This window comes from Balaenoptera musculus, chromosome 6 (genome assembly GCF_009873245.2).
Source record: "Balaenoptera musculus isolate JJ_BM4_2016_0621 chromosome 6, mBalMus1.pri.v3, whole genome shotgun sequence".
In the NCBI taxonomy this organism is placed as follows: domain Eukaryota; kingdom Metazoa; phylum Chordata; class Mammalia; order Artiodactyla; family Balaenopteridae; genus Balaenoptera; species Balaenoptera musculus.
Genome location: NC_045790.1, coordinates 28,174,656 through 28,195,455, shown reverse-complemented (window position 1 = coordinate 28,195,455; position 20,800 = coordinate 28,174,656). Strand labels below are relative to the sequence as shown.

Here is a 20,800-nt window from a genome sequence, read left to right as displayed (position 1 = left end):
GGACACCACAGACTCAGCAGCCAGCCATGTGAGGAACCAGCCCCACCCTCTAGTAGGCCAACACTAGATTTGGGATCCCAAGCCCTGTAACCAGCAACCCTGAAGTCTGACCCACACACCAGTGAGGCAGCACTAGCCCCAGGACACCCTGGGGCTCCACAGCCAGCCACCTAAAGACCCAGTCCCACCCACCAGTGGCCAGTAGCCTCCGCAAAAGACAGAACTGGAGGCCAACCTAGCCTACCAGACCACCCACAGTAATCAGCCCGCCATGACAGAAGAACCTGCACAGTCCACATGGGGGCACTCCTAGAGCATATAGCTCTGTTGACCAGAGGGGAGTACACTTCTGGGATACATAGGACATCTCCCACAAAAGACCACTTCTCCAAGATCAGGAAATGTAACCATGCTACCAGATACATAGAAATAAAAACAGTAAATTAGGCACAATAAGGCAACAGAGGAATATGTTCCAAATGAAGGAACAAGATAAAACTACAGAAAAAGAACTAAGTGAAGTGGAGATAAGCAATCTATCTGATAAAGAGTTCAAGGTAATGATCAGAAAGATGCTCAAAGAACTCAGGAGAAGAATGGTGTAAGATGAACGGAGTGAGAAGTTAGAAGTTTTTTTAAAAAGAGTTAGAAAATATAAAGAACCAAACAGCGCTAAAGAATATGATGACTGTAATAAAAATACAGTAGAAGGAATCAGTAGATTAGATGATACATAAAAATGTATCAGCAAACTGGATGACATAGTAGTGGAAATTACTGAAGCTTAACAGAAAAAAGAATTTTTAAAAATGAGAAGAGTTTAAGAGACCTCTGTGACATCAAGAATACTAACATTAGCATCACAAGGGTCACAGCAGGAGAAGAGAAAGAGAAGGGAACAGAGAAGATATGTGAAGACATCTTAAGAGCTGAAAACTTCCCTAACCTGGGAAAGGAAACAGATATCCAGGTCCAGGAGGCACAGAGAGTCCCAAACATGATCAACACAAAGAAGACCACACCAAGACACATTGTAATTAAAATAGTAAAAATAAGAGAGAATATTAAAAGCCACAAAGGAAAAGCAACAGTTACATAGAAGGGGACTCCCAAAAGACTAACAGCTCACTTTTCAGCAGAAACTCTGCAGGACAGAAGAGAGTGGCACAGTGTATTGAAAGTGAAGAAAGGGAAAAACCTACAATGAAGAATACTCTACCTGGCAAGGTTTTCATTCAGATTTGAAGGTGAGAAAAAAGGTTTTACAGACAAGCAAAAGCTAAGAGTTCAGCACCATGAAACCAGCTTTACAAGAACTGTTAAAGGGACTTCTTCCCTAGGCAGAAAAGAAAAGGCCACAAATAGAAATATGAAAAGTACGAAAGGAAAAGATCTCATCAGTAAAGTCAAACATACAGTAAAGGTAGTAAATAAACCACATATAAAGCTAGGAGGAAGGTTAAAAAACAAAAGTAGTAAAATCATCTATATCCACAATAAGCAGTTAAGGGATAAACAGAACAAAACGATGCAAATTATAATGTCAAAAACAGTAAATATAAAGGGCGGGGAGTAAAAATACAGGATTGTTAAAATGTGTTCAAACTTAATAGATCATTAACTTAAAACAATCATGTATATATAGAGATTGCTATATATAAACCTCATGGTAACAACAAACCAAAAACCTATAATAGATATGTTCACACAAAAGGAAAAGGAATCAAAATATAACACTAAAGATAGTCATCAAATCACAAGGAAAGCAAGAAAAAGAAGTAGAAAGGAACAAAAAAGAACTACAAAAACAACTCAATTACAATTAACAAAATGGCAAAAAGAACATACATATCAATAATTACTGTAAATGTAAATGGATTAAATGCTCCAATCAAAACACATAGAGTGGCTGAATGGATATAAAAACAAATCCAGTATATATGCTGCCTACAAGAGACTCATTTCAGATCTAAAGACACATACAGGGAATTCCTTGGTGGGCCAGTGGTTAGGACTCAGCACTTTCACTGCCATGGGCCTAGGTTCAATCCCTGGTTGGGGAACTAGGATCCCACAAGCCACGCAGTGCAGAAAAATTAATTAATAATTAAAGACACATACAGACTGAAAGTGAGGGAATGAAAAAAGATATTCCATGCAAATGGAAATCAAAAGAAAGCCAGGGTACAAAACATACATCAGAAAAAATACACAACGTTGTAAAACAACTATACCCCAATTTAAAAAAAAAGAAAAAATACACTTTAAAACAGAGACTGTAATAAGAGAAAAAGTAGGACATTATATAATAATCAAGGGGTCAATCCAAGAAGAAGATATAACTATTGTAAATACATGTGCACCTTACATAGGAGTACATACGTACATAAATATTAACAGACATAAAGCAGAAATTGACAGTAACACAATAATAGTAGGGGAACTTAACAACACACTTACATCAATGGACAGGCCATCCAGACAGAAAATCAATAAGGAAACACAGGCCTTAAATGATACAGTAGGACAGATGAATTTAATAGGTATATATAGAACATTCCCTCCCAAAGCAACAAAATACACATCCTTTTCAACTGCACATGGAACATTCTTCAGGATAGATTACATGCTAGGCCACAAAACAAGTCTCAGGAAATTTAAGAAGACTGAAGTCATAGTAAGCATATTTTCCAACCACAACTCTATAAGACTAGTTATCAACAAGAAAAAACTGCAAAAAACGCAAACAAGTGGAGGCTAAACAATATGCCACTAAACAACCAGTGGGTCACTGAAGAAATCAAAAACTGCCTGGAGACAAATGAACACAAAAACAGAATGATGCATAATCTACGGGACACAACAAAAACAGTTCTAAGGGTGAAGTTTATAGTGATACAAGCCTACCTCAGGAAACCAGAAAAATCTCAAATGAACAATCTAACCTTACATCTAAGGAACTGAAAAAAGAGAACAACCAAAACCCCAAGTTAGTATGATGAAAGAAATAATAAAGATCAGAGCAGACATAAATGAAATAGAGACTAAAAAAATTAAAATAACAACAGAAAAGATCAATGAAAGTAAGATCTGTTTCTTTCAAAAGATAAACAAAATTGATAAACCTTTAGCCACACTCATCAAGAAAATAAGAGAGAGAACCCAAATCAATAAAATCAGAAATGAAAAAGGAAAAGTTACAACCAACACCTCAGAAATACAAAGGATCATAAGATATTACTATGAACAATTATATGCCAATAAAATTAACAACCAAGAAGAACTGGACAAATTACTAGAAATGTACAATCTCCCAAGACTGAACCAGGAAGAAATAGAAAATGTAAACAGACCAATTTTCATAATGAAGTTGAATCAGTAATCAAAAAATTCCCAACATCTCCCAAAGCAATAGAAATAAAAGCAAAAATAAATAAATGGGACCTAATCAAATTTATAAGGTTTTGCACAGCAAAGGAAACCATAAACAAAACAAAAAGACAAAGACAATCTATGAACTGGGAGAAAATATTTGCAAACAATGCAACCAATAAGGGCTTAATTTCCAAAATACACAAACAGCTCATATAACTCAATAACAAAAAAAACAGCCCAATCAAAAAATAGGCAGAAGACCTAAATAGACATTTCTCCAAAGAAGACATACAGATGGCCTAAGATGCTCAACATCACTAATTATTAGAGAAATGCAAATCAAAACTACAATGAGGTATCACCTCACACCAATCAGAATGGCCATCATTAAAAAGTCTACAAATAATAAATACTGGACAGGGTGTGGAGAAAAGGGAACCCTCCTACACAGTTGGTAGGAATGTAAATTGGTGCAGCCACTATGGAAAACAGTATGGATGGTCTTTAAAAAACCAAAAATAGAGTTACCCTATGATCCAGCAATTCCACTCATGGGCATATATCTGGAGAAAACTTTAATTTGAAAAGATACATACATCCCAATGTTCATAGTTATCACTACTTACAATAGCCAAGATATGGAAGCACCTAAATGTCTATTGACAGATGAATAGGTAAAGAGGATGTGGTATATATGTGTGTGTGTGTGTGTGTGTGTGTGTGTGTGTGTGTGTGTATAACTCAGCCAAAAAAAAAGAAATAATTCCATCTGCAGCAACATGAATGGACCTACAGATTATCCTACTAAGAGAAGTAAGTCAGACAGAGAAAGACAAATACCATATGATATCACTTATATGTGGAATCTTAAAAAAATGGAAAAAATGAACTTATTTACAAAATAAAATAGACTCACAGATGTAGAAAACAAACTTATGGTTACCAAAGGGGATAGCAAGGGGGAGGGAGATAAATTAGGAGTTTGGGATTAGCAGATACAAACTACTATATGTAAAATAGATAAATAATAAGGTCCTACTGTATAGCACAGGGAACTATATTCAATATCTTGTGATAAACCATAATGGAGAAGACTATGAAAAAGAATATGTATATATATATATATAAAACTGAATACATATGTATAAAACTGAATCACTTTGCTGTATACCAGAAATTAACACAACATTGTAAATCAACTATACTTCAATAAAAATTTTTTTTAAGTAAAAAATAAAAACTCCCAATAAACAAAGGTCCAGGACAAGATGGCTTCACAAGTGAATTCTACCAAACATTTAAAGAATTAACACCTATCCTTCTCCAACTATTCCAAAAAAATTTCAGAGGAAGGAGCACTTCCAAACTCATTCTGAGGCCAGCATCACTCTGATACCAAAACCAGACAAAGATATCACACAAAAAAAGAAAATTACAGGCTAATATCACTGATGAACATAGATGCAAAATGTCTCAACAAAATATTAGCAAATTCAACAATACATTAAAAAGATTATACAATCATGATCAAGTGGGATTTATCCCGAGGATGCTAGGATGGTTCAATATCCACAAATCAATCAATGTGATATACCATATTAACAAATTCAAGAATAAAAATCATATAATCGTCTCAATAGATGTGGAAAAGGCTTTTGACAAAATTTAACATCCATTTATGATAAAACCTCTCAACAAAGTGGGTATAAAGGGAACCTACCTCAACATAATAAAGGCCATATATGACAAGCCCACAGCTAACATCATACTCAATGAGGAAAAGCTGAAAGCATTTCCTCTAAGCTCAGAACAAGAAAAGGATGCCCATTCTCATCACTTTTATTCAACGTATTAGTGGAAGTCCTAGCCACAGCAATCAGATAAGAAAAAGAATCAAAAGGAATCCAAGTTGGAAAGGATGAAGTAAAACTATCACTGTTTGCAGATGACATGATACTATACATAGCAAATTCTAAAGAGATCCAAGCAAACCACTAGAACTCACCAATGAATTCAGTAAAGTTTCAGGATACAAAATTAATATACAGAAACCTGTTGTATTTCTATACACTAGCAACAAACTATCAGAAAGATAAATTAGGAAAACAATCCCATTTACCATCACATCAAAAAAATAAATAAAATACCTTTTAACTAAGGTATTTCTGTACTCAGAAAACTATAGGACACTGATGAAAGAAATTGAAGATGACACAAAGAGATGGAAAGATATAACATGCTCATGGATTGGAAGAATTAATATTGTTAAAATGACCATACTACCCAAACAATCTACAGATTCAATGCAATCTCTATCAAAATACCAATGGCATTTTTTCAAAGAAGTAGAACAAATAATTCTAAAATTTTCATGGAAACACAAAAGATCTTGAATAGCCAAAACAATTTTGAAAAAGAAGAACAAAGCTAGAAGTATCATGCTACCTAATTTCAAACTATACTATAAAGCTACTATAATCAAAACAGCATGGTACTGTCACAAAAACAGACACATAGATCAATGGAACAGAATAGAGAACTGAGAAATGAACTGACACTTATATGTGCAATAAATCTACAACAAAGGAGAAAAGAATATACAATGAGGAAAAGACAGCCTCTTCGATAAATGGAGTTGGCAAAACTGGACAGCTACATGAAAAGAATCAAACTGGACTACTCTCTCACACCACGCACAAAATTAAATTCAAAGTGGATTAAAGACTTAAATGTAAGACTTGAAACCATAAAATTTCTAGGAGAAAATATAGGCAATATGCTCTTTGATATCAGTCTTAATAATATTTTTGCATATATCTCAGGCAAGGGAAACAAAAGCAAAAATAAACAAATGGGACTACATCAAACTAAAAAGTTTTGCACAGCTAAGGAAACTATCAACAAAGCAAAAAGGTCACCTACTGAATGGGAGAAGATAGTTCCAAAAGATTTATCTGTTAAGGGGTTGACATCCAAAATACACAAAGAACACATACAACTTGACATCAAAGAAACAAACAACTTGATTTAAAAATGGGCAGAAGCCAGGACATGGAAACAACCTAAATGCCTCAACAGAGGAATGGATAAAGAAGATGTGGTACATTTATACAATGGAATATTACTCAGCCATATAAAAGAATGAAATAATGCCATTTGCAGCGACCTGGATGGACCTAGAGATTGTCATACTGAGTGAAGTCAGTCAGAGAAAGATAAATATCATAGGATATCCCTTATATGTGGAATCTAAAGAAATGGTACAAATGAACCTATTTACAAAACAGAAGTTGAGTCACAGGCATAAAAAAAAAAAACTTGTGGTTACCAGGGGGGATAATAAGGGGAGGAATAAATTGGGAGATTGGAAATATACACACTACTATATATAGAATAGATAACTAATGAGAACCTACTGAATAGCACAGGGAACCCTATTCAGTACTCTGTAATGACCTATATGGGAATAGGATCTAAAAAAGAGTGGATATATGTGTGTGTATAACTGACTCACTTTGCTGTACAACAGAAACTAACACAACATTGTAAACAGCTATACTCCAATAAAAAATTAATTAATAAAAAATAAAAATTTTTAAATTAAAAAGAAAAAAATGGGCAGAGGATTCAAATAGACATTTTCCCAAAGAAGACATATAGATGTCCAACAGGCACATGAAAAGATGCTCAACATCACCAATCATCAGGGAAATGCAAATCAAAACCACATGAGATAGCAGCTCACACTTGTCAGAATGACTATTATGAAAAAAACAAGTAACAAGAGCTGACAAGGATGTGGAGAAAAGGGAACACTCATATGCTATAGAAAACAGTATGGAGAGTCCTGAAAAAATTAAAAATAGAACTACCAAACCATCCAGCCATTCCATTCCTGGGTATTTATCTAAAGAAAATGAAAACACTAATTTGAAAAGATATATGCACCCTTATGTTCATTGCAGTACCATTTACAGTAATCAAGATATAGTAGCAACCCAAGTGCTCATCAATAGATGAATGGATAAAGAAGATGTGATATATATATAATGTAATTTATAATTAATTGTAATAATTTGTATAGTAATAATTAGTATATGTAATAATTTATATATAATATATATAATATTACACAGCCATAAAAAAGAATGAAATTTTGCTATTTGTGGCAACATAGGTGGACCTAAAGGGTATTATGCTAAGTAAAATAAGTAAGACAGGAAGACAAATACTGTATGATTTCACTTATATGTGGAATCTAAAAAACAAAACAAATGAACAAACATAACAAAACATAAACATAGATCCAGAGAACAAACAAGTGGTTGCCAGAGGGGAGGATGGTGGGGGGAGGAGAGAAATAGAGGAGGGAGATTAAGAGGTACAAACTTACAGTTGCAAAATAATTGAGTCACAGGCATGAAATGTACAGTGTGGGGAATATAGTCCATAATTATGTAATATCTTTGCATGGGTGAGAAATCAAATTTAGACTTACCATGGTGATCATGTTAAAATGTACAGAAGTATCTAATCACTATGTTGTGTAATGGGAACTAACGTAAAATTGTAAGTCAATTATTCTTCAAAAACAAACAAACACATAGCAAAAGAGATCAGATTTGTGGTCACCAAAGATGAGGGTATGGCATGGGTCCTTGGGGGAGTGGGAAGTGAATGAAGGCAGTCAAAAGGTACAAACTTCCAGTTAAAAGATAAAAAGGTACTAGGGAAGCAGCGTACAACATGATAAATACAGTTAACACTGTTGTATATTATATATGAAAGTTGTTAAGAGAGTAAATCCTAAGAGGGCTCATCAAACGAAAAAAAATTTTTTATTTCCTTAATTTTGTATCCATGTGAGATGATGAATGTTCACCAAACTTATTGTGGTCATCATTTCATGTAAGTCAAATCATTTTGATGTACACCTTAAACCTATAGAATGCTGTATGTCAATTATATCTCAATAAAACTGGAAGAAAAAAATTCTTTTAAAGAGTTAATGAATGGAAATGAGTCATAGCAAGGTGTAAATTATTATCATGGAGTATTTGCTTTGAAAAGGAGGGGAAGCCTCAAGTTGAGGCACAAATGCCTATTGCTTTTCAGGCAAGAGGCACAGGCCTTGGAAGGTTCTTGCCCTCAAATTACACTTGTGTCCTATAAGGCAGGTCCAGGCCCCCAGAAGTAATCATTTTGTCCACAGTGTGATCCGGTTAATCCAACATTCCTCAATCTACCTACAAAACAACAGAAGTTCAACTAGAGGAAAACTTGAGCCTTGTGGGCAGCTTGAACCTTCAGATTTTTGCAGTCCTCTGAGGTATCCCAAAGCAGGAAACTAAAGATGGTTTCTGGGAACCAAAGTAGAGCTCTTCATCCACTGGCCAAGTCTATGAATCAATGCAACATCTTCTTCAAGAACTTCATTTTTCTCCCAGACAGAGCTTTTTTTATTTCACAGCAAAATCAAGCCCTTCCATTAGCTTTGTCTTGAACTAAATGTTTTGGCTTACTGAAGTCAGCCATAAATAAAATAAACTGAAATCCCAGGTCCCCAGAAAATGTTCTAAAAGGCCCCCTCTCCCATCCCCATCTTTATCTACCTTCTCCCAACCTGGAGGTGCCATGTAGAAGGAAACAGAAAATGTTTGGCATCAGACAAAAGTGGACTTAAACCCTTGCATCACCTTTACCAGTCAGGTGGTCTTGGGCCCTCTGATCCATCTGAGCTTCATCTGAGCTTCATCTGATCTGATCCAGCTCTGAGCTTTGGTTTCCTCAATGTAAAAGGGGAGCCAAATGTCCTGTCTCACAAGATGTTTAGGAGAATTAAATGAGGTAACTATGAAGCCCCAAGTTCCACACGGATTCTTAGGTAGAGGCTCCAGTCCCACCTCAACTGCTGCCCCAAAACTCCTTGAGGGTAGAGAGCATCCTGTCTTTGCCTCACCTCTTTGAAATGGAAGACTTACTTGTTTACTGGTTGATTCTACTTGATTACCCATAACTTTAGATTCAACAATCTTTCTAAACCCTGGCAAATTCAAAATTGGTTTTAATGGTTTTAATGATTTATGTGTTTTCCTTTGTTTTCTCTTTTGCTTCACCAGGCACAAAGACTTTTTCCTACTGTTTTTGGCATCTGTTTACCAGTAGAGATTAGAATTTGTTACATAAGAAATCAAAGAGAAAAGAAAAAAAAAATTCAACTTTTGACATCTAGAATTGGATTACAGTATGTATGTAGCAAGACAATAGTCTTGCAAGCCATGCTATTGTCTCAAGAAAACATTTTCTAAATGCTAATGGATTCCATTTAAAACATCAATATCCTGGAGGACTAAAAGTTCTGCTAAGGGGAGGAGAGGATGTCTTATCCACTGGAGCTACCTAAATCCCTCTGAGATGGACAGTATGTGACCCTGGGAAAGCATACAAAAAGCCTGTACTTTTTCTGCCCTGGATATGGTGGGAGGTACAAGAGAGAAAGAGGAAGACGTGGCCAGATGTGTGTCCTCTGATGTGTCCTCTGAGCTTATGCAGGAGGGCTGGGGGCCTGGGGTGAAGGATAGGAAAGTGTGATAAATAAGTAATGGTAGCAAAGGAGGGTTTATTGCCTCCACTCTGCTGGAGTGCAGCCACAGAATATTATCTCAGTGTGGCGAGGTAAGTGCTGAGATTTGGTTTTCCAGCATCCCTCAGGTTCAAATTGGTGCTGATGCAGAGTAGAGAGCCAGAGGGCCTCTGTGAACCAAAGCTGCAGATGGACAGCTGGCCTCTGGCTGGATGAGGGAGGTAGCAGAGATTCAGGCATGTTCAGCCATCAGTAGCTGGGGAATGCATTGGCCTAGCCAAAAGGACAGAAGGAGTCATCCCCACAACCCCACAGACATAAACCAGCAAGGTGAGCAACCATCAGATTGATTAGGGACACCAGCCACACACACTTAAGGACCAGCAGGAGATCATAGGGACTCTTTCCCCAGTGTCATTTTAGTGAGAGAGGCCAGAAGAAGGGACACTCAGGCAAGACTGAACATTTTTCTCTAAATAATGGACAGCATATTTCCTAAATGGACAGTTTAGATTATCAGATCAAACTAAGTTTAAACTCATTAGACATTCCACTAATTTGTTTTCGTGCCATGCAGCAAGTAGTGGTCTGAAGAAAAACCAGATCAGCAATAGGCAAAATAAAGATCTTATATTCTTTCTGCTTGTCCACTTGGCACTGTGTGTTCAAATGGTGATTCTGCACATTGTTGAGATTCTACAGTAAAAGTAGCAAGTAATCAGCTAAGGCAATTCAGTATCTCTTGCCAGAGTCTCAGTACTGAGTCCCAGGAGACAGCTGAATGCTTTGGGAGGATTTAGTGCATTGACCCATGAATCTCTCTAGCATCAGAGAGAGACAGAGAGAAATAAAGAAGCCTAATTCCCATGGTAGAAAAACATATGAGGCAGAGGAGAAAGTTGACATACGAAGGGAAAGTCAAAGATCTGTCTAAAATTCTTTGGTGACGCTGGAAACAGAACTACCCTGACACTGTTTGTTTTCAGTATTAGTGTGAAACTCAAGTCCACCTTTGTTTCATGTTTGTGTTTTTTCCTAAAAGCAGCCCAGGGATGGTAAGAACTCCTCGTGCCACATACTTCAGACTTTATTTCCACGTTTGATGAAGCCCGTGGTGTACAAGAACCAGACTGTACTTTCTCACGAGAGCCAATTGTGAGCTCTCCTCCTGAATTCATGTGCAGTGACCACACACTGGTAGCTTAACATCAGTCATGGAAATCAGCAAACGCTACAAATCAAGGTGTTTTGTTTTATTTTTGGTTTTTTCCTGCATAGTTAAACATTTACTGGCACAGAGGGCCAAGGACATCGACAGCTCCTACAGGGAAGCACCCTGTGTTTTGGCCTGACCTTCACAAAGCTCTGGGAGCTGCCTTACTTTCTGAGGGCAGAGGTGAGGCAGTCAAGGGTGAGATTTGCCAACTTCAGAGTTATCTATAGGCTGGGCACCCAGTGCTTTAGCTTCTCCTTCCCCTTGCTAGATACGCCTTTTCACAGGCTGGATTACCCTCAGCAGCATACCTCTGGCATCACTATCCTTGCGTGACAGAGAACGGCTGAAAGCTCCAACAGCAAGGAAGAGCTGGCTAAGCCCTGCTAGGGCCCCCTGCTTGTCTGTCCTCCCTTGCTTCAAGAAAGGAGAAGTTATCAATTACCAAGATTTCATGGGCGAGGCAGCCACAGGTTTCGTCTCCAATCGTGACATAATTCAGTGATTCTTTAACAAACTCATCAGCAGTCTTGGTTATCATGTTGGTATTTAGGTACTTTGTCATTGGGGTTGAAACAGCATACGGGGTGAGCACCTACAATGGGAAATAAAGACCGTAACACAGGAGCAATCTGCCCAGCCCTGAGAAACTAATACCCATTTTACCATCCCTTCATGTTCCAACTCTGTTCCCCCCCTAAAAAGTCTCAGGATACTATATGATAAGAGAACAGTTAAAGGTATAGAACGAGCACAGAGCTGGGAATCAGAAAGGCCAGTTTCTGGCTTAACGTGGCAACTAACTCAAGATGAGGCCTTAGCCACACAACACCAAGTGGTTCAAATGCACACAGGGTGAATGAGGAGCTCTGTCTTAGAGCACGTTCCCCAACTTAGAAAGTGAAAATGCAGGACACCCAGTTATATTTGAAGACAAACAATGGAAAAATTTTCAGTTTAATTATATCCTAAGTATTGCATGGGATGTACTTATTCTCAAAAGATTATTTGTTATCTGAAATTCAAATTTAACTGGATGTCCTGTGTTTTATCTGGCAACCCTATCACAGAAGTTTATTTCTAACACATATAACCAAATTGGAGCACTTTCAAGTACTTTAGATTCCCACTTTCACACTTCGGTTAGGAGCCAGGAGTGGCACATACCTCATAATCTTTCCTGTCATGGTAAGAAAAATAAACAACAGAGGACTGTACCCTGAAAACCCAATACCATGTTTCCACTGGTGGTCTCACCACCTTGTGGCCTGGCATGAGGCTTCATAATGGGGTTTCTTACTTTATTCCCAGACACAGAGACCTTGGCATCTTTAGGGAAAAAAAAATATCCATGCTTGTTTTCTTTTTCTTCACATCACCTTTGAAATTTTTGTCACATCACTTTTTTTTTCCTCATCACACTTGAAATTACGTTGTTTCATAATTTAATCCAATGTATGTCAGTCAATTCGATTCAATTGGTTCTCATGGAAATGAATGCGGTTATTAATTTGCATAACATTTTTCTTCCAAAGATCTCAAAGTGTATTCTTAGAAAAATATAAGAAGCTTGCATTTTCAAACCCAGTTTTCAGATAGGGAAATAATAAAAAGTGTTTCCATTCTTACAGTGAGTTTTGGTTGACAAAACACCTTTATGTATAAAACAAGGGCTCAATAAATATTGGTTAAATTTGCATACTTATTTATTCATTAGATCGTCACAGTAACCCAGAGAAGCAGTTATTATAAACCCCTTTTTACAGATGGGGAAACAAGCTCACAGAGTTTAAGCAGGCTGTCCAAAACACTCAGATAATAAATGGCAGCAGCACTGGGATTTGAAAATCAAACCCAAGAGTACAGTACGTACTTCCTCAGGAATTTTACAAATATTTACTGAGCACCAATTACATGCGTGTTTGGAGAGACCAGTTGGTTTTCAGAATGTCACAGTGTCTTTTCCAGGACTTGGAGCAGCTCCGAGGCTTCTGCATGAGGGAAGGGGCTCCCTCCCCCTTCCTCACCTCCTCCCACACCTTCTGCCCTGCAGAACCCACTAACTTAGCAGCTACAGCATCTCTGGCCCACAATTATCAAGATCGAGATGAAGCTAAGACTTGATACTCAACACTAATATTTAGTGTTGTTCACCAAATATTTCTAGTTCTTCTTTCTTCCAGACACATGATAGAATTGCACTTCCTGGGTCCCTATGGTTGGGTGGGACCATGTGACCAGACCTGACCAATGAGTATGAGCAAAAGTGACATGTGACTTTTCTGAGCCAGAGCCCTTAATTATCTTTATTCTTTTTTTTTTTTTTGGCTCCATTGGGTCTTTGTTGCTGTGCACAGGCTTTCGCTAGTTGCAGCGAACGGGGGCTATTCTTCATTGCAGTGCACGGGCTTCTCATTGCGGTGGCTTCTCTTTGTTGTGGAGCATGGGCTCTAGGTGCGTGGGCTTCAGTAGTTGCAGCATGCGGGCTTCAGTAGTTGTGGCTCGTGGGCTCTAAAGTACAGGCTCAGTAGTTGTCAGAGCCCCTAATTATCAAAGCAAGTCTCTTGAACTCCTACCACTTTTTCTTTGACATGTCAACTGACAATATCCAAGATGGCGGCTGCTCCATCAGCCTGGGTCCCTGCGTCACTACAGTGAGCTAATCCCCTCTGACAGTTCACAGTGAATGTGTAGCATGAATGAGAAATAAATCTTTGTGGTTTTAAGCCAATGAGATTTTAGGGATTATTTTTTACTGCAGAAAACTTAGCATATATAAGGTAGAGCTGTTGCAAAAGGAATCCGTCCTCAGCTGGGAGTTGGAGAATGGATAGAAGGGAATAATCTCTGATAGGTGAGACTTTAGTTCAGCAGGGCAGAGAATGGGACTGTAGTCTAGTGACAAGTCTGTTACAATCACTCACTACAACTGGGAAGATGATGTTATTTACAAAGCTCCTACTATTAACTCATATCTGCCTGTTGAATAAGCTTCATGCTATAGCTGGTTAATTTATACTGGGATACTCTCACCTGGGTATTTTAATTGAAAATCAGTATGTGCAGCAGTAATTTTAAAAATATAACTGAGTGTGCCTTTTTCATTCCTAATAGTATGTCATCGAACTTCTTCCCAAACAATTAACCGTAAACTGTTTATTCCAGGTTCCAGAAACCACTTAGAGTTAATTGTGTTGCTGAAGGAAGCACATCATATTGCTCAGCCTACAGACAGCAGTGACAACCCAGCTTTGTTTACAGTTAGGACAAGGTCAACTCCGTGACCACTCTGTCATTGTAGGGGAAATGGAGAGCAGAGCATCTCTTCCCCAAGTGCTCAAGAACCAGAGTGTGGAGATCTCTGTGTTCCATCACAGGTGAACAGCCCCCAAGTGAAGCACCCTCTCCCCTTTTCCAACATTGACCAAGTGCCCAGTTTTCTTTTGTTCCTTCTCCACAATTCCTCCCACATGAGCGTGTCTCCTCTGTCTAGGTCGGAGAGTAAAGGATGCTTAGACAAGACCCTATTTCTGTCCTGATGCAGCATTGGGTAGCAAGCATTTCTGAGCACTCACTCATCCCACCCCATTTCCTTCTCCAGCACCCAGGGCATGGTGAGGGCAGCAGCAGGCAGAACCACGGTGGCTCCGCTGCCACCTCTATGGTCATAGGGATTCACATGGTGTCATCCAGACCCTCTCTCCTGGTCACACATGCACAACCTGTCCTGCAGGAAGCAGTGGCCCAGGCTCCATGGGGATCCAGAGTTCCCATTCCCAAGGACTCAGAACTGTTGACCTCACCTGGATAATGATTCCTTTCTCTTTATATTCTGCTTGCAGTGCCTTGGAAAATGTGCACACAAAAGCCTGGAGCAAGAAGGAGAAACACCTAAGGACTTGATTCTCTGTCAGAGCCAATTCACTCAGATTTCAAAGGACACCACAGGGAGCTTATCTTCTTCACCTTAAAATGCAGCAGTTTGTCTTGATGGGAGTTAGAACTTCATTTCTTGGTCTGGGAAGAGCTCCCGCAATGAGAAGGAACATACGTTTTGTAATAAATACATACCTAGGGCCACTGCATATAGATACCCTACCCGGGGGGAGCTCTGCCTTGTCTAGAGCACCCACAGTTCCAAAGATTTGTTTTATGGCTAGGGCAAGAGGACACCTGGTGAGGCCTCTGGGATGGAAGGAAACTACAATGTTACTTGCTGGCCAGAGGAGCGCAGGGCTCCCAGGCAAGGAAGTGAGTGGGAGCTGGAATTCCATGGGGGCTGCGCTTGCCCGGCTGTGCTGCTGCGAGGCTTCATCAGCCCAGGGGCAGCATCTTTTTCTAATTTGCACCCAGATACTGGCTGACTCGCTCCTCCCTGTACCCAGAAGAGTGCCTCTAGGCAAATCAGTCCATCGCCTTGCCAGATGATCCAAAGGAAAATGCTAAATGGGAAAAACAAAAGGAAGAAGGAGAAGGAGGCTTGGACTACATCTGTCACTCACCTTAGAAGCCGAATATGTGGAGTACAGAGGCCAGGGAAAGAGGGCCACCCCAGAAGATATGTTCAAGATGAGACCTTTCCGCCTAAAAGGCAAGAAACAAAGTTTCAATAGTTTTGCTGCCTGATTACACCTTGAGAAGGAAGAAAATAAAGGGGCTCATGTGAATGCTGGGAAACTTCCACCCTCTCTAGGTTTCCATGTGTGCTAAGTGTTCTGCTTCCAAGAACTGTCAGTGGAACTTCACCTCAATCATGAACTACACCACACAGTGATGCCACTCGGCGGTCAGTTGACTTCAAGAGCTTGTGACTGGAAACAGGGGCTCTGCTACAGCAAAGATCCACCACCAAAATGCAGAGAACCAACTCAGCTCAGACAAGACTCAAGGGGGAAGTGATCCTTCTGTCTCAAATGTGACCATATGAGCTCAAGTTCCCTTCTGACTCATAAAGATGACCCACAACAGGACAGATGTCATATGCAGAATCCTGTCTTGGGTGGAATTTGACAGTCCATCATCTGCTCACACAGGCACTCCTACATAAGTCTCTGGGGTTCTTACTTACCCTTTTGAAATTCAATATCCTTAATCCTTCCCAACTAGATGGATTCAATCCAGAAAAATCAAGAAACTGAAAATTGGAATACAAGGCCAAGCCCCTTCTTTCTCTAGGGAAGATAAAACTATTAACCATTTGCTTTTAGTGAATACCACCTGAGAAAAACCAGCTCCCAAATGGGCATTGTAATAGGGTGATTTAAAACATGGAATAAATAGAGACACTGATGGGGTGGTGATTTTTACCCCAAAACTGGAGTATTCATTCTGACAAGAGCTGAAATGCATAATAACAAAGAGATGATCTTGGTCTCAGGCCAACTTCTGAAGTGTCTTTTACACTCACTGTGAGTTAATTTTTTTAACACAATGTCTGCTGAAACTGCTGTTCTCTTCCTCCCTCCAGTATATGCTACATTTGACCTGCAAATATGCTTATCTGCTTGCAAAGCTGGCCTGGTCCAACCATAATCTCCATGTCCTTTCATCATAGTTTTATCATTTGTTAAAGCAGCAGCAGATGAACCATATCCCCCTGGTCCCCAAGTCAGCTGATTGCCAGGCCAGGCAGACCATGGCTTTTCCAAGGAAAGACCTTACCTTGATTCCATGTGTTTCAGAATCAGCTGTGTCATCTATAAGAGAAGGGCAAAGTTAAGCCCTGACAAAGGAACTATGTAGCAATGTGCCGTGGGGACTTAGGAAGTAGGTGTTGGAGGAAACGAGAAAGAGCTTCATCTTCTCAGATGGCCTTGAAAATCTGCTGACACTCACTGGAGGTAATTCTGACAACACTAGAGTCTGGCTGGAACCCATAAAAGGCAACTTAGACAAATGGCAAACAGTTCAGAGGCCTCTGGTTTCTTCTTCATAAAACTGAAGTCTTCCTGGAAAATGAAGGGAGTGAAAAACTATGGAAATTGGCTTATGTCTGTGGGACCAACACTGAGGTTCCCCAGATACCCTTCATTCTGGGAGAGAGGCAAAAGTAGTTTGGCCATTACAAAACTCACACAAGAGTTAGAATTAGGGGACTGTCAGGAAACCTAACAAGTGTCCATGAGTGTCTCATATACAAGGTATGAGATGGAGAAGGACATCTCTTCAATTCAACAGCAGCCTCATTGGCAGCCTGCAGGTGGTCTGTGAAGTAGCTCCCTAGGCACAACATGTCTGCTGGCCTGTTGGAATTACAACAGCATTGAAAAATCCCTTCCCCACCCCAACCTACTGTCCCTGGAAGAAGTCTTCCCTGCCAGTTCTGGAGCTTAAATATTTCATTAAGAAAGATTTTCATGTCATAATTTCAAGGCATCCATTTTAAGAATTAAGAAAGAGGCAAACCCATGGACTGAAATGTTCTTGAAAGTACAATTGAGTGGAATCAGGCCCTGTCTTGGGAGCAGGTTTGAGACAGAGAGGATCCAAACAGATGGAGAGAGGCAGAGAAATAGAGGACACTGGGGACCAGAAGACAAGTTTACCTAATTTTTCATGCTGTCTGGGGCCCTGCATTTCCTAGGAAGGCCCCTAAGCTCATCCCTGGGAGCCTCCAGATAATGTGTTCACTGCTCTGGAGAAGCGGCAGGGGTGGGAGTGGTGAGGGCTTCCTAGACTGGACTGCCTTCTGAAACCCTGGATTTTGAGGGAGGTGAGAGAAGGATGAGGACTAGATCATGTCAACACCCTTTCCTTGCTTCTCCCAACTTCATTAAGGATATAATTGGAGCATTGTTGGACAGCATTTCTCAGTCTCCCAAAAGCCTGACTGGGTGAATGATCCCAATCAGAGACACAACACTGGACTTTGTGGGTCCCTGTCTCAAAGGTTCCAGTATTTAGTCTCTTATCCCACGTTCCCTTTGCCCTCAAACTCATTCTCCCATCTCTGCCTTTGATAGAGAACTCTAGTGTTTCCAGATGGTTCCTTTGGAATAATTAAGTGATACTAGTCATGCTTCCAACCAGTGTGGCCAACTTGGGCATTGCAGACTTAGAAGCTAAACTTCAATTTGTTTTCTTTGTTACTTAAGGAAGTTAGTGTCTACCAAGATATAAAATAATTTTTTTGAAAATCAAAGCATTTCTCTGCTAAAAGAGTCAGAGGGTTGTCAAATACATTTGGGAAACCCTGTGATCAAATGATCAAATGGACCAAGAATGAAAGATCAATGTATCCATTAATGTGAAAGATTTTAGTGGTAAGGCTGCAGACAACAGTGGAACATATAAAACCTTCAATTACATCAGCTGGGGATTTTAAAAAACCATTGATTGCTCAGCATAAAAAGAATGTATGTACCAATAAAAACTGAGCAGGAAACTATAAAATACCAGTATACTTACAAAAAAAAAAAAAAAAAAACAACCACTGGTGAAAATAATTTTTGTCAGCTCAACTGCAGCCACATGAAAAAAAATTTTTTTTGGTCTGTTCAGCATCCATCCCCCCTTTTTATGTTGATAGGAACCTATTTTCCTCTGGGAAACCAGTTCTCCCCGCCAGTCCATGCTGTGAAGACGAGACAGCCCCCTGCTGCTCCCCAATAAGGGTCCCAGTTCCATGAAATCAGTCATACCTGATTCATTGCTGAAGTTCCATTGGACCAGCCAGAGTGGTTATGAGGGCTGCCAGGCACAGCTGTGAATTTTGTGTACCGAGCAAGGTGCCCAGCTGTGGGGGTGAGTGTGGGCTGAAAGCCCAGGGTTCACTCACAAGCCATTTAGAGGGCTCTCATCATTCAGAGGGAAGGGAAATATTGTGTTCACACAAAAGCATCATCTACTCACCAAGCATGGGGCTATGTCCACTCTTAAGCAGCACCTTTCTCCAAATTGTCTGCCCAGACAATTTGTCTCCCTTTTTCTTATTCACACAAAGACACAGCATAGGATAGCTTTGTGGCACTCATGCCTATAAATGCGTATGCAGTTAATTCTAATAAAAGGACCTGAGTGCTGAATGGCACCTGACACATCAATTAGTTCAATACTCTTTTAATAGCAGATGAAGAATCTGAAGTTCAAAGGGGCTAAATAGCATGCCCAGTGCTGTCCAATTAACTAGTAACTGATCTGGGATCAGAATATATATGAACTTGAACTTCACTTCAACAAATAGTTTTTGAACAACAAGAGTCTATAAAATCCAAGCCACACCCTCTGTCCTTTTTCCAAACTGAGTGAGCTTTCCTCTATTTACAAAGACTAAAATCACAAGAAGATACTAATTTTTTTTAAGTTGCTTTGGAATCCTGAATAAGTTTCATCATCATCAGGCCTAATATGTTCTGACATATGACAAAACTGAATGCAGAAAAAGGATTCATATGCTAGGGAGAATGAATCCACTGTATTTTCTTGATGAAAACAGACAAGACAATTAAAAGGCTACTACATGGTCTCTCAGTTCAATTTTAAAGTACAGTTCAATTTTAAAGAATTCTGCATCTACAGGGAAGGGGCCAATTCTCCTGAGTTGCCAAATCCAACAGCTACTACATTTTCATGCACTGAGCACTTACATTGATCACATACCTTCACTACCGAGGTGATGTTACAGTGGATGAGGCTCTGTAATAAATAATCACAATCATGAATCAGCCGGATCATTTGAGAAATTCTCTTGAAAAGTATTCAGTGCTAAACAACCATGAAGTGGGCAAGTGTGTCTGATTGGTTGCCTCAGCCTGCAAATTAGGCTCCTAGTTGATATTCAGAATGCACTAGAATGGGGAAACATCTGACACCCACATTATGATTCTATAAGAATGTGATCTCGAATAGAAGTCAATTAAGAGTTTCCTTGAAAATTTCGGCAGGAATACGGAAACAGTTTTTCAAAGGGAGATGGTTAATTTCCAGCTGAAGGAAGGGAGGTTAGTATATGTGGTCTAGAAGACAATAGCATAGAGATTAGAAAGGTGAATGGTTGTATAACACAAGGTATACAGGTTCCGGGCTACAGAGGGCAGTCAAAGAAACTGCTAGAATCACCCAAGACAGACAGAGAGGAAAAGAGAGTCAGACATATAGACAAGTACAAACGCAGACATAAAAAAAGAGAAGCAAGAACGGAACCTGCTTAATGGAGAGACACCAACTTGTGCCGGAAACAGGGACCGTGGAGTTAGACGTGTGGCCGGTGAGGATGTTCAGCGGGGTCCGAGCAATCTGGCATTATTTGTCCACGCAGTAGACGTGGGGCCTACACAGAACCTTACGAATACTTCGGGATCGGGGAATAGAAGCATGCTAGCCTGTTCAGAATTGTTATAACCCCACGACTTCAAAGGTCAGGGCTTGGGGAAGTGTCGAAATATAGTGCCTTCAAAGACTGTTAAATGTGTAGTAAATTTGCTCATGGCCAGCAAGGGCAGTCATGGGTCCGAGTCAAGCTGGCTGAACTCACAACAACCCCAACCACAGAGTCTGTGCGAGGGGCTTCTCTCACACTGAAAGTGGAACGAATCTTATTACCTGGGAAGACAAAGAAAGCCAAAGAGCTGGCCTTCTCCCACTGAATCCACAGCTATGAATTTGTTAGGCAGAATTACCCCCTTAGAAAG

The 20,800-nt window shown here is 39.6% G+C and overlaps 1 protein-coding gene across 1 annotated transcript in view; it reads right to left on the bottom strand.

Annotated features, from left to right (window-relative positions):
* Positions 1-20,800, bottom strand: part of HSD17B3 (hydroxysteroid 17-beta dehydrogenase 3) — a 46,405-nt gene that overhangs the window by 2,155 nt on the left and 23,450 nt on the right. The window contains exons 6-10 of the mRNA XM_036856156.1: positions 19,770-19,805; positions 16,833-16,867; positions 15,674-15,755; positions 14,975-15,040; positions 11,617-11,766 (exon numbers count right to left, since the gene is read on the bottom strand). Of these exons, the coding sequence (XP_036712051.1) occupies positions 11,617-11,766; positions 14,975-15,040; positions 15,674-15,755; positions 16,833-16,867; positions 19,770-19,805 (369 nt within the window). The remainder of the gene's footprint in view (positions 1-11,616; positions 11,767-14,974; positions 15,041-15,673; positions 15,756-16,832; positions 16,868-19,769; positions 19,806-20,800) is intronic.